At 33.8% G+C, this 11,905-nt stretch overlaps 1 protein-coding gene across 1 annotated transcript; it reads left to right on the top strand.

The window, feature by feature from the left end:
- The first annotated feature begins 626 nt into the window (after positions 1 to 626).
- LOC141680448 (small ribosomal subunit protein uS11-like) lies at positions 627 to 4,493 on the top strand. Its single transcript, XM_074486673.1, has 6 exons — positions 627 to 766; positions 3,469 to 3,522; positions 3,607 to 3,653; positions 4,001 to 4,086; positions 4,202 to 4,331; positions 4,429 to 4,493. Exons 1-6 carry the CDS (start codon positions 627 to 629, stop codon positions 4,491 to 4,493), a joined length of 522 nt encoding a protein of 173 aa, XP_074342774.1.
- The last annotated feature ends 7,412 nt before the right edge of the window (positions 4,494 to 11,905 follow it).

Below are 11,905 nucleotides of genomic sequence, written 5' to 3'. Positions count from 1 at the left end.
TTCGATGTGGATATTTACTCAGCTTCCTTCTTTCTTGTTGTTCTTTATAAATTTTCTTCATAAAAAGCAGCAATAAGGTTAGAACGTCATAAGTAATATTAAAACGAATAAAGCTAAGTAAAAATATACAAGAAACTCAGGCGACGTGCGATCAGCAACAAATATGTCTCAGTGTGATTTTTCTATAAAAGAAAAATCTTCAGGAGGATGTGCCAAAATTGGAGGTTGATCTAGATAAGGAAGAATGTAGTACTTGCAGACTTAGGTACAACATAATACATCTACATACATATACCAACAACATTAAAGTTAAAAGATGCAAGTTAATGAAGAACAAATAATAATAAAAAAAGTAAATAAGATGCAAGTGATTTATATTCGTTTTACCTGCACACAGTCCCAAAACTCCAATATATGATTGCATCTCTTTTCCTTCATCACCATATGGATCTCCTTTCACATTAAAAGACACGGTAAGTTTGATTCCCCGGATCTTGTGTTTCACAATTCGGTGCATCGTTACATAGCCTCGCTTCAATAGTTTTAGTCCTTGAGTATTGTCCGGTATGGTAACAGCTTTTTCTCATTTTCTTTTCTTTGGAATTTTCTTTTGTCAGTTTTCAGAAATGGCCTTCTTCACAGTTTTTGGGGGAGAACTCAATGGAGTGGAGGTCTCAGTGTTTGAGGACTTTGTCTTTTTTAAAACCCTTAGCACGGTCATTGTTCTAGGATGGGGTGAAGATCATGTATTTTTGAATCCGTTCTTGTAAGACGCTTCCTTTTTCGAATTTCTCTTGTGTGTAATGGTCTTCTTCTTAGGAGTAGCCATAATCTATAAAGCACACAAACAAAGAATAAGTACAACATTAACATGACAGTAAACTCAGTAAAACTCAATATAATTACATGATTAACATTAAGATTAACATGATAATCTAATTGAAGAAATAAAAATTGGACAACAGAGAAACACGGTTTTGTTAATCACTTACAAGAAACACAAGTTTTTTACATAACACTCAACACTCCACAATTGCATGTAAAGTTTCATCGAAACACCAAACTTAGTAAAACTCAATACAATTGCCTGAAAATTTTAAACAAAGCAAAGATACAATACATCAAGTAAAACTCACTAACAACACTCCACAAAGCAGAGACATAAAGTAAAACTCAGTAACAACATTCCACAATACATATGAAATTGCATGCAAAATTTAAGGTGGTTTTAAATCTCATAAAAAATTAAGTTAAAAATCAAAAACCCCAAACATATCATCAGATCTACACTCCACAAACATCATCACTGGGGTTAAATTAAAATTAATAATAAAAAATCAAAAAACCCCAAAAAAATTGAAGAGGGTTTTAGAGTTCCAAAATAAATCAAACAACCCCAAATAAATTGAAGAGGGTTTTAGAAACTTATTAAAAACATGTAAAAATCAAAACCCCCTAAATATAGATGAGGGCTTTATGGTTTCCAACATGTATTAGGCATGTATTAGGCTTTAGTGGCTCGAATTAGGAACATACTAGTACAATCTAATGGAAGAAGAGATCGTGTGAAGAAAATCACCGTGAATGGAAAAGAAAATCGCGTGAATGGAAGAAGAGAACGTGTGTTCGGGAGTTGAATAACTTATGTTGGGGAGTAACTGATGTATGGGGAGTTGAAATTTTGGGATATAAAATTTTGGGGGATATTATTTTGGGGCATACTAAAAAAATAAAGTGGGAGATGAAATTTAAAAGAGAGGAATACTGAAAAAAAGCAGTTCAAATCAATGGCCTAGAACAGATCTGCTCTAATCTAATGATCAATAATATTCGTTATTATATAAATTTTTTTAAACTTAAAAATTAAAAAAATTCAAATTCATCCATATATTTGTAGATATTTTTACTAAACAGACTGACTACTGTTTAATTTACCAACCGTTATAAGATCTACTTGAACACAACGGATCCTACATGAAACCGTTACTGTAGGTAATGTTATTTTATTAGTAGTTGGGTAACAGTTTCTTAGCCTAACCGCTGTGTAATAAGTTTCCCAACAATGGTTTTTTTATCCTAAACCGTTGTCTGGAATCCAAAACAAAAATAAACAATACTCTATAGTTAAACTTTTAAATTTAAAAAGTACATATGTTTATAAAACATTCGACGTTATCCATAAAAGTTAAATTTTGGTACCTTAAAAGTTTGATAATCTGATTCGAGCACGTCGATCATATCACTATAATCAATAAATAACTATGTGCATTACGCTAACAGATACATTTGTGGACAAACATTTATTGAACACAAAATAATTAAGGACATTAAGTGCCTGTTTGGAAAATTTTAAAATAATTAACTTATGACTTAAAACAATTATCTTAATTCATTAATTTTAGATTAGATTAACATTTAAAAACATATTTTTTTTAAACTAAAGTTAATAAAAAAAGGAAAAATCAAAATAAGATTAGAAAAAGTATGTCGTTACTAAGATTCAACTTATCAACTTATAAGTCGTAAATTAAACTTATAAGTTGGGTCAACAAATACTCGTCGATAATTATTATGGAATTATAAGTTATAAGGTAACTTATAAGTCGGAAACAAACAAGCCCTGATTATGAAAATTTTAAATTCCATCATTCATACGCAACAATTTAATATATTTTACAAGTACATGTACAATAAAGAATATCAAAACGTACCCTGACATATACACATGATACTTAGGTTTACGAAATATCAAAGTAGTTATAGGGTTTAGGGGTTACAGTTAGGATTTAAGGATTAAGGGTTAACTATTAAAGTAGTTTAACAGTAAAGATAACAATTTGAACTAATATAAAATCGCACAAAAATAATAAAAAAAAATTACATTTCTAAAATGGTTAGATTTTAAGATCCATATGGTTGGATCTTTGGAAGAGTTATTTTTTAAATTATTCGGGTTTAGTATGGGTTAAAACTTTAGGGTTTAGGGGTAATTGATAATACTTAGTAAGAAAGTTTCGATTAATGTAAAAGCACATCGGTACATATTTTTTTAGAAATTTCTGTAACTGAACTTTACCTGAAAATATTAGATTTTGTAAGCTCAAATTTTTTATTAGATGAGGAAGACCTTAATATATTGAGAAACTTGATTGCTAAGTAGTTTTTAATTATTGAATAAACTGATCATATATTTTCTAGAATTATGAACAAGCATACGATTAAATTTATTTTTTAGGGAACGGTTCTTCTATGGCTAACAACCATGATCCCACAAGCAAGGCCTCCTCTTTGCAGTAATTCCACTGCAGAATGATATTCCTCGACAACACCACAACTTATCTTTTTATGCTTCACTCTTGGGCTCACATCACTTGGCGTTGGGGGCATCCGGTCAGCTTCCATGGCCTTTGGTGCAGATCAATTTGTCAGATAACATAACAAGGAAGAAAGTTAGTCTGCCTTAGACAGTTACTTTGTTTTTGGTGTTGCTAACATCTTTGCTTCATCCAACGACACATTTATTGTAAGTGAAGCCCTGAAATTTGTTTTATATCTGATCTTTAAACCTTGACTTTTGCATGGTATAACTTGGTGTTTGTGTATGCATCATGTCACTGATTTGTCTGGGAGGGAAACTATGGTTCGTATCACTGGTAAGTTATTAGTGTCAATGCATCTAATATATTTATTGATATGACTTATGTCGAAAAACTCTATTATATGAGTACCCTGTAAATAATAGTATGCTTTGATTTGTTTTTTTATAAAATTGATTTACATGTACCAATTGTAATCCAAGTGAGATACAAATTGTATGCTAATTTATGCACAAGTCTTATTTAAAGATTCATATAAAAATTTAAATTATGTCTTGTCACTTGTGCCAGCCAGGCAACACCTAATAAATGTCATAGATCATACTTAAATGTCATAAAGATCATATATACAACTAATGAACTAAATTAATTATTCATGTTATCTTAATTTCTCAATTCTTTATGTGGGATGAAAGTTAAAGCAGATAGAGATGAATCTTCACCATATGCAGCTATGCTTGCATCACATGATGTTTCAACAAGATGCAAGGTCCGGTGTTATTTCTATCGCTCCAGACTAGCTTGAAAGTCCTCTTATTGCATGAAATGGATGATAGTGACTTTGCAATGTTTTCCCATATAATCTGGCTAGTAAATTGCCACAGGAACTTGGAATCACTGCTCTTCACATCAAGCTTCGTGCAATAGGTGGAAACAAGACAAAGTCTCCTGGTCCTGGTGCTCAGTTTGCACTTCGTGCACTTGCTCGTTCAGGAATGAAAATTGGTCGCATTGGTAATTCTTTTTTCCTGATTAGCTTATGAACTTGGAAATGAGTAGACTACAGCCATGTAAGGAGGTGATAATTGACTTTCTATTTGCCTTTTTTCAGAGGATGTTACTCCAATCCCCACTGATAGCACTCGCATAAAGGGTGATCGAAGAGGAAGGATGTAATATCCGGGATATCGCGTGTAATTATTTTTGTCAATAAATGATTATTATGTGAATTTTGGTGAATTATATGTTGATTGATAATAATATTTATATGTTTATATGTGACAGGATATGAGTATGTTAATTAAAATATGTCCAGAATAAAATATAGATAAGTGTGGTATTTTTCTGGTAATTTTTGGAGTGTTATATGACTTTATATTAATGTATGAATTTATTAATTATTTTCTGAATAATTATAAAATTATTTTATAAAGTCAGGAATCGTCCAGCACAACCGTTTTTACGTTTTTACAACCCGAAACTCTTCCGAAAACTCCTTCCTAACCTAATCTGGTAATTCCGGACATTTTCCGTGTTTTGACTTTTTCAATCCGGATTACGGTTTGACTCGTACGCGTCCCGATATACAATTTTCGATACGATAATTATTTCGATATATCAACAAAACCCGTATTCTCAAAAGATGGGATAATATTATATTATTTTCATATAAAGTGTTTTATAAAAAGACCGGCTGGGATCATTATCCAAAACGGGTATTAAATCGGATCATTTTTGCAGTTACTTAGCGGCTAAGTAACTAATTTAACGATCCAATGCGATCCAAACGATCCAATATTCCATAAATATATATAGCCCTTTTATTATTTTATTTTATTCGTAAAATCATAATAGATCAGTAAACATATAAGAAATACATAGAAAAACCCTAAAAACGTTACGTTCTTGAGAATCAAACCCACGAACGAAGGTGTTATCGAACTCTGATTCAAGGTTTTCTTCTTATTTATTTGTTTTATTTCGAATTTATTAATGATTAAATTATGAAAATTTATTCTTGATGTTGTTGATATGATTTCATGATTCCATCATGTAGATCATATTTTTCTGGTCAATTTGGTATATTATATGTCAAAAATAGAGTTCAATAACATAGAGAAAATGATGTTTGATTCTGTAAAACTGAAATTAGTGTTTTAACACTATGAATGTTCTTAATCAAAATTGGGAACTTTTGATTCGTTGATTATGGGTGGATTTGAAGGTTACAGATGTGTAGATCGTGAAGTTTTGAGTCGATTACTGTATTTGATTTCTGTGTTAGCTTCCTTCTTCGATTCGCCGGGAAAAGCTTGAAACCTCCCGGCTTTAATGGCGGTTCGCCGGAGCTTCGACTCTGGGGACGCTTTACCGTTATTTTCGCTAAAATCTGACTGTTGTTGAGATTGTGAACATAATCCAGTCGAAAAACACGAAGAATCGTGACGTTCTGGTACCGATCGAGGCTCACCGGGAAAATATCCGGTCGCCGGATTCTGCACCGGCGGGTCTGTTCTTGAACGACCCGGTCGGGTCGATTTTGACCCGGGATACAACCCGGTTTCAATCTTCATTTCCCCTAAATCAAAAATCAGAAATTTTTTATGATTTCTTTTATTTTAAAAATTATTTTAAAATTTTGTTTTACATCTAAAAATTCATTTTAAATTCTAAAAATCTATATTTAATTATGGAAAATTATTTTAAAAATTTATAAAATTGTTTATAATTATTTAAAAATAAATCTGATTTATTTTAATTAATTTTAATTAGTTTTTATTATTTTAATTAATCGATTAATTTATTATTAATTGATTAAATAATTTAATTAATTATTAATTAATTTTAATTGATTTAATCATTTAATTTGATTTAAAAAATTTGAAAAATAGTTTCGAGCTTTAAAAAATTATTTAAAATTATTTTCAAGGCTCGATAATTATTATAAAATTATTTTAAAGTCAGATTCGGGTATTTGAACCCTGTTATTTAATTATAAAATGATTCGGAGACCCGTTTAAATTCCGAAAATGTTCAAAAATTCGTATTAAATACTTGGAAAATCATTTTAACCCCGAATCTTCTTTGAATAATTATTTTAATTGAATATCTTACATTCTACGTGTTATATATGATCTGATTGATGCCTAATATGATTGTACGAGCATTGTTTGACTATTTTATTCATAACTTTCAATTCGTACGTCGGATTTAGGTGAAACGAAGGGTAGTTAGAAGCTTGTTACGACTAGAATGTGATGAGAAGAAGTATTGATAAGTACATGTGATGTTTAACAGAGGAAGCGAGACGTAGAAAGTGAAAGCAAGTGATTGGCGAGAGAAAACCAATTGACAAGTGTTAGTAAAGTAAAAACGGATTGATAAGGCAAGTATCCCTGAACTTTCTCGTACTACAATTGCGAGTATTCTCGAACTCTCTTTATTATGTTACAATTATTCCAAACAATTCTTATTCTATATTGCAAGTACTTTGAAGTAATTAACCCAAACCCTGATTCTTATTAATCTTGAGCCATAAGCCTGATTCTTCATAAACCATTGATTATTGAATTCTCATATACAAACCACACCTATACGATACTACTCCACAAATACATATCTACCACATACTGATTCTTGATATGAGATTTCTTAACATAACAACCTTTATATCTTGTGTAACAGAAGACCAATACTTGTAACTCTTGAACCCTTGGGTCTTCTGCTTTCTGATTCTTTCCTTGATTGAAACCCAACCTTTATGATTTCCTTGTTATTTTATAGAATTACAGATCATCATATGCTTCAAGATAAATGTTATTTATGATTCAACTATTGATTTACATTGCTTATCTTATTATGATTCTAGAATTGGATTATTTTTAAATATGGACCAGATTCATGGTCGGACCAGATTTGTGGTCATAAGAGGTCAATGTGTGCCTTGGATCCAGTATATAGAGCAAAGCTGGGAGCCTTGCTCGGGGTTAGTGCATGACTGATCAGCAGACTAACCTTGATTTTTAAAATAAAAGTGAATATCCAATTCTATCATTTCAATTGATCATTGTTAATCTCAGTTACCATCATTGTGACTTGTTGAGCTAGTTAGCTCACTCTTGCAAATCTGTTTATATTCTTTTCCACTGAAAAAGGAAACTGGTGGTAGCGAGGATCCCTAGAAAAGTGTGCGAGCTAGGTATCCAGGTTGAGATGATGTATGGCTTAGTTTGTGTTGATAGTTTGTAATAAATTTTAAACTTCCGTTGTAAGACAAATAAACTGGGATTTGGAACGATTGTAATATAAATAAGGTTGTGGCTTATGGGCATACTTTAAACTGAGTTCATCTGTGGATTATGGTGAGTAGGGTCATTTTATATATATCATTATTATATCCATAAAAAGGTTTAAATATGGTATGTGTGTGTTATGGACCCCAAACTTCTGACCCGGGTTTGAAGGGCGTTACAGGTTTGGCATCGGAGCCAGGATTTAAAGTCACTGCCACAAGCCTAGATTGTCGAGAGTGGGTAGAGGGTTAGGATTAGTATTAGGATATAAAGAAATAGAGCATCGAGAGGTTGAGTGTGACTAAATAGTAGGTTTTAGTATGATTCGTGATGAAATTTGAGATTCTTATGTAGCAACGTGAGTTTCAGATAGCAGCGATGGCAGATTCCTTTATTTCGATATCATCTGATTAATCAGAGCCTTCCGTCGGAGATCCATCATCTCATCCATGTCCTGCTCTTCCACCGGTGTCAGCCATAATACTTGTTGTGACGGTTGCACCAATGAAAACTATTCTACCTCCAAGTATGAGACCATCTATTCAAGGACCTCTACCTGCTGATTCTGAATCTATTGGACATTCAGTTGCGGGTGCGTCTTAGGATTTCGTTGATCCCATTATAAATCAAATTCTCTTCTTCCCTATTTGTGAATTTTTTTCTATCTAAACATTGTTTCTTTTCTCGGTGATTTTATCGGACGATTGATGCAAACAATGCATATGCGTTGACTATTTGTTTGTGTGACAAAAGGGTCTGGTGGGATGCCACCAAATTATGTGTTGTGAACTATGCGGTACCAAGACTGGCCATCTTATGTACTTGTATGGTTTCTCTCAGTCATACCTACATCTTCTTCACTATACCTTCTCATTCGATTTCCTTGATTTTAAAATTTTAATTGGTATTCTATGATAATGAATTTCTTCAGTAATCTCTAGTATGAGGCTCTTCTTTTGGAGCGAGAAGCCCTGTAGGGCATATATCCGGGAACTACAACACGTTAACAGGACTATAGATATTTACATGAATGTGAAGGAATTTCGGAATGAGATTCAAGTGACCCGGAGAGTACTTGAAACTTGACAACGGAGATGATGTGACAGCTGATATATATATAATAATGTGTGATATGTAAGATCAGACTTTTGGTCAGAATATAAATAAATAATACTTGCTGACTAATAGATAGGCCCGTTATACCTTTGCCTTTAATAAAATGTTTCGCGCTTGTACCACCTAACTTTGATATATATCAGTACCTTTTCTTTTTCCAGCATTGTCATTAATTTACTATACCTGTTTTATTTTACTGCACCAGTTATAAACTCTTGTGATAATATGTACCTTTTTTCCCTTAACTGTTTACATTCTATAAAGAAGCATGCAATTTACTTAGTTCAATGATTGAAAATGTTTTCAAAAAGAGATGTTTCTCTTTTACAAAAATCTTTTTAGAAAAAGAGATTTGATTTAAAGGCTAAATAAGTTGTTTAATTCTTTACAGAAAATACCTCCTAGAAGAGACACCCGTGCTACCAACCAAAATGAAGAAACCAACAACAAAAACAATACCCAAGATAACAATAACCAGAATGTGAATCCAGGTCCTATAGACCCAAATGTAGCCCAGATTCTTTAGATCTTGGCCCAATAGACAGTCCACCTGACTCAATAATAGTAGAGGCAAATTAACCCTCAGGTAACCTTTAAGACCTTTCAGGCGGTGTATCCACCAGAGTTTAAAGGTTCTGTAGATCCGATTGAGGTAAGGGTTTGGTTAAAGGAAATTAAAAAGGCATTTGCCTTAGTCAAGGTAACGGAGGAACAGAAGACTGAGTTTGCAAGTTACTATCTAAAGAATGAAGCCACCTACTGGTGGGAGACTGTTAAAGTGTTGGAAGGTACTATTGATGTTGCATGGGATAGATTCAAGGAATTGTTTCTAGAGAAGTATTTCCCTCAGTTTGTTCAGGATCAAATGGAATTGAAATTTCTGGAGCTCAAGCAGGGGAATATGTCAGTGGCAGATTATGAAAGCAAGTTTCAGGAATTGTCTAGGTTTGTGCCATCGTATGTGGAAACTGATATGAAGAAGGCTAAGAGGTTTCAGCAAGGACTAAAGCCATGGATCCGAGGGAAGGTGGCCATATTTGAATTGGACACGTATGCGGGAGTTGTGCACAAAGCCATGATTGCGGAGACAGAAAGTAAAATGTCTCAAAAAGAAAAGGAAAGAAGAGAAGAAAGTTTGAGGGAAGTGAAGGACTGTCCCTGGCAGGGAAATTACCAAATTTCAACCAGAGGAAGGGTAAGTTCCAGCCCGGAAGGAACTTCAACAGGAAGAACACAGGCAACGGAGGCCAAGGTAACCGTCTAGCCACGGGAAACCAGCCAGCCCAGCGGAGGCCCGCTATACCAGATTGTCAAGTCTGTGGGAAGAAGCATGGCGGAGTTTGCTACAAGTTGAATGTGGTCTGCTACAGATGCAACCAGAGGGGGAACTATTCAAGGGAGTGCCTTAATCTGCTAGCAGGGAGCCAACCAACAAGGATCAGCCTACCAGGAATCAGTCAGGAAAAGTTCCAGCAATTGGGTATACCTGTTTCAAGTGCGGAAAGTCAGGTTACATTGCAAGGGATTGCAAGGCACCAGTTCCAGTCAATAATACACTGTGAATCATGGGAGCCCCTCAGTAGTGAATGAACCTCCCAGAGCTAGAGTTTATGACATGTATGTGAAAGATGCTATCATGGATGCTGATGTTGTGGCAGGTACGCTTACTGTAAATTCTTTATATGCAAAGGTGTTAGTAGATTCAGGAGTAACTCGATCTTTTATTTCTCAAAATTTTGTTGATAAGTTGAATTGTCCAATTGAATTGCTAAATGAAATTATGACGGTAGAATTAGCAAATCAAGAATGTGTAATGGTTAACCAAGTGTGTAAGAGCTGTGAGATTGAGATTTCTGGAAATAAGTTTGTCGCTGACTTGATACCATTTAAGTTAGGAGAGTTTGGCGTTATTCTAGGAATTGACTGGCTATCTAAGCACGATGCTCAGATAGATTGTCATAATAAGAAAGTAATCTTGAAGACACCAGGCGAGAAAATGGTGACGTTTAAATGTCAGAAGCAAGCAAAGAAGTTCTTGACGATGATTCAAGCCAAGAAGTTACTATAACAAGGATGCGAGCATTTTATTGCGTATGTGATAGATAGAGGTCAGGAGCCAGCAAAACTGGAAGACATTCCAGTGGTAAATGAATTTGCAGATGTATTTCTAGACGAATTACCAGGACTTCCTCCAGATAGAGAAATTGAGTTTGCGATCGACGTAGCACTGGGAACAGAGCCTGTATCTAAGGCCCCGTATAGAATGGCGCTAGTCGAAATGAAGGAATTGGCAAAGCAATTGCAAGAACTATTAGAAAAAGGAGTGATTCAACCCAGTGTATCCTCATGGGGTGTACCGCTTTATTTGTTAAGAAGAAGGTAGGAAGCATGAGGTTATGCATCGATTATCGAGAACTCAATAAGCTTACGAATTAAGAACAAGTATCCACTACCACGAATCGACGATTTTTTTGATCAGTTGAGAGGAGCCAAATATTTCTCTAAGATTGACTTGAGATCGGGATATCACTAATTAAAAATTAAACCTGAAGACATACCAAAGACAGCTTTCAGAACAAGGTGTGGTCATTATAAATTCTTAGTGATGTCTTTTGGATTAACCAATGCCCCAACAATATTTATGGACTTGATGAACAGAATTTTCAAGGAATATTTGAACAAGTTTTTAATTTTATTTATCGATGATATTTTGATCTATTCAAAGTCAACGGAAGATCATGCAGAGCATCTAAGGATATCTTTGGAAATTTTAAGAAAGAAGAAGTTGTATGCCAAGTTTTCAAAGTGTGAATTTTGGTTACAAGAAGTTCAACTCTTAGGACACGTGGTAAGTAATGAAGGAATCAAAGTGGACCCAGCAAAGATTGAAGCTTTTATAAATTGGGAAATGCCAAGAACACCAACACAAGTGAGGAGTTTCTTGGGATTAGCGGGATATTATCGAAGTTTTGTTCAATATTTCTCAAAGATTGTGACCCCTTTGACGAAGCTTACCAGGAAAAGTGAGAAGTTTATATGGAATGAGAAGTGCGAAGAAAGTTTTCAAGAATTGAAGAAGAGGTTAATCACGGCACATGGTTTGTCACTTCCAGATGATCAAGAAAATTTCATAATCTATAGTGATGCTTCTCATAAGGGATTATGTTGTGTTTTGATGCA

The sequence above is a fragment of the Apium graveolens genome, chromosome 8 (assembly GCF_009905375.1).
Source record: "Apium graveolens cultivar Ventura chromosome 8, ASM990537v1, whole genome shotgun sequence".
In the NCBI taxonomy this organism is placed as follows: domain Eukaryota; kingdom Viridiplantae; phylum Streptophyta; class Magnoliopsida; order Apiales; family Apiaceae; genus Apium; species Apium graveolens.
This window is presented reverse-complemented; position numbering and strand designations above follow the sequence as displayed.

Bases quoted from the DNA above. Each gene is read 5' to 3' on its own strand.
- LOC141680448 (XM_074486673.1), top strand. From the start codon at position 627: ATGGCCTTCTTCACAGTTTTTGGGGGAGAACTCAATGGAGTGGAGGTC. The intron at 3,654-4,000 runs GTAAGTTATTAG...TCAATTCTTTAT, and splicing joins AACTATGGTTCGTATCACTG to GTGGGATGAAAGTTAAAGCA. The intron at 4,087-4,201 runs GTCCGGTGTTAT...AAATTGCCACAG, and splicing joins ATGTTTCAACAAGATGCAAG to GAACTTGGAATCACTGCTCT.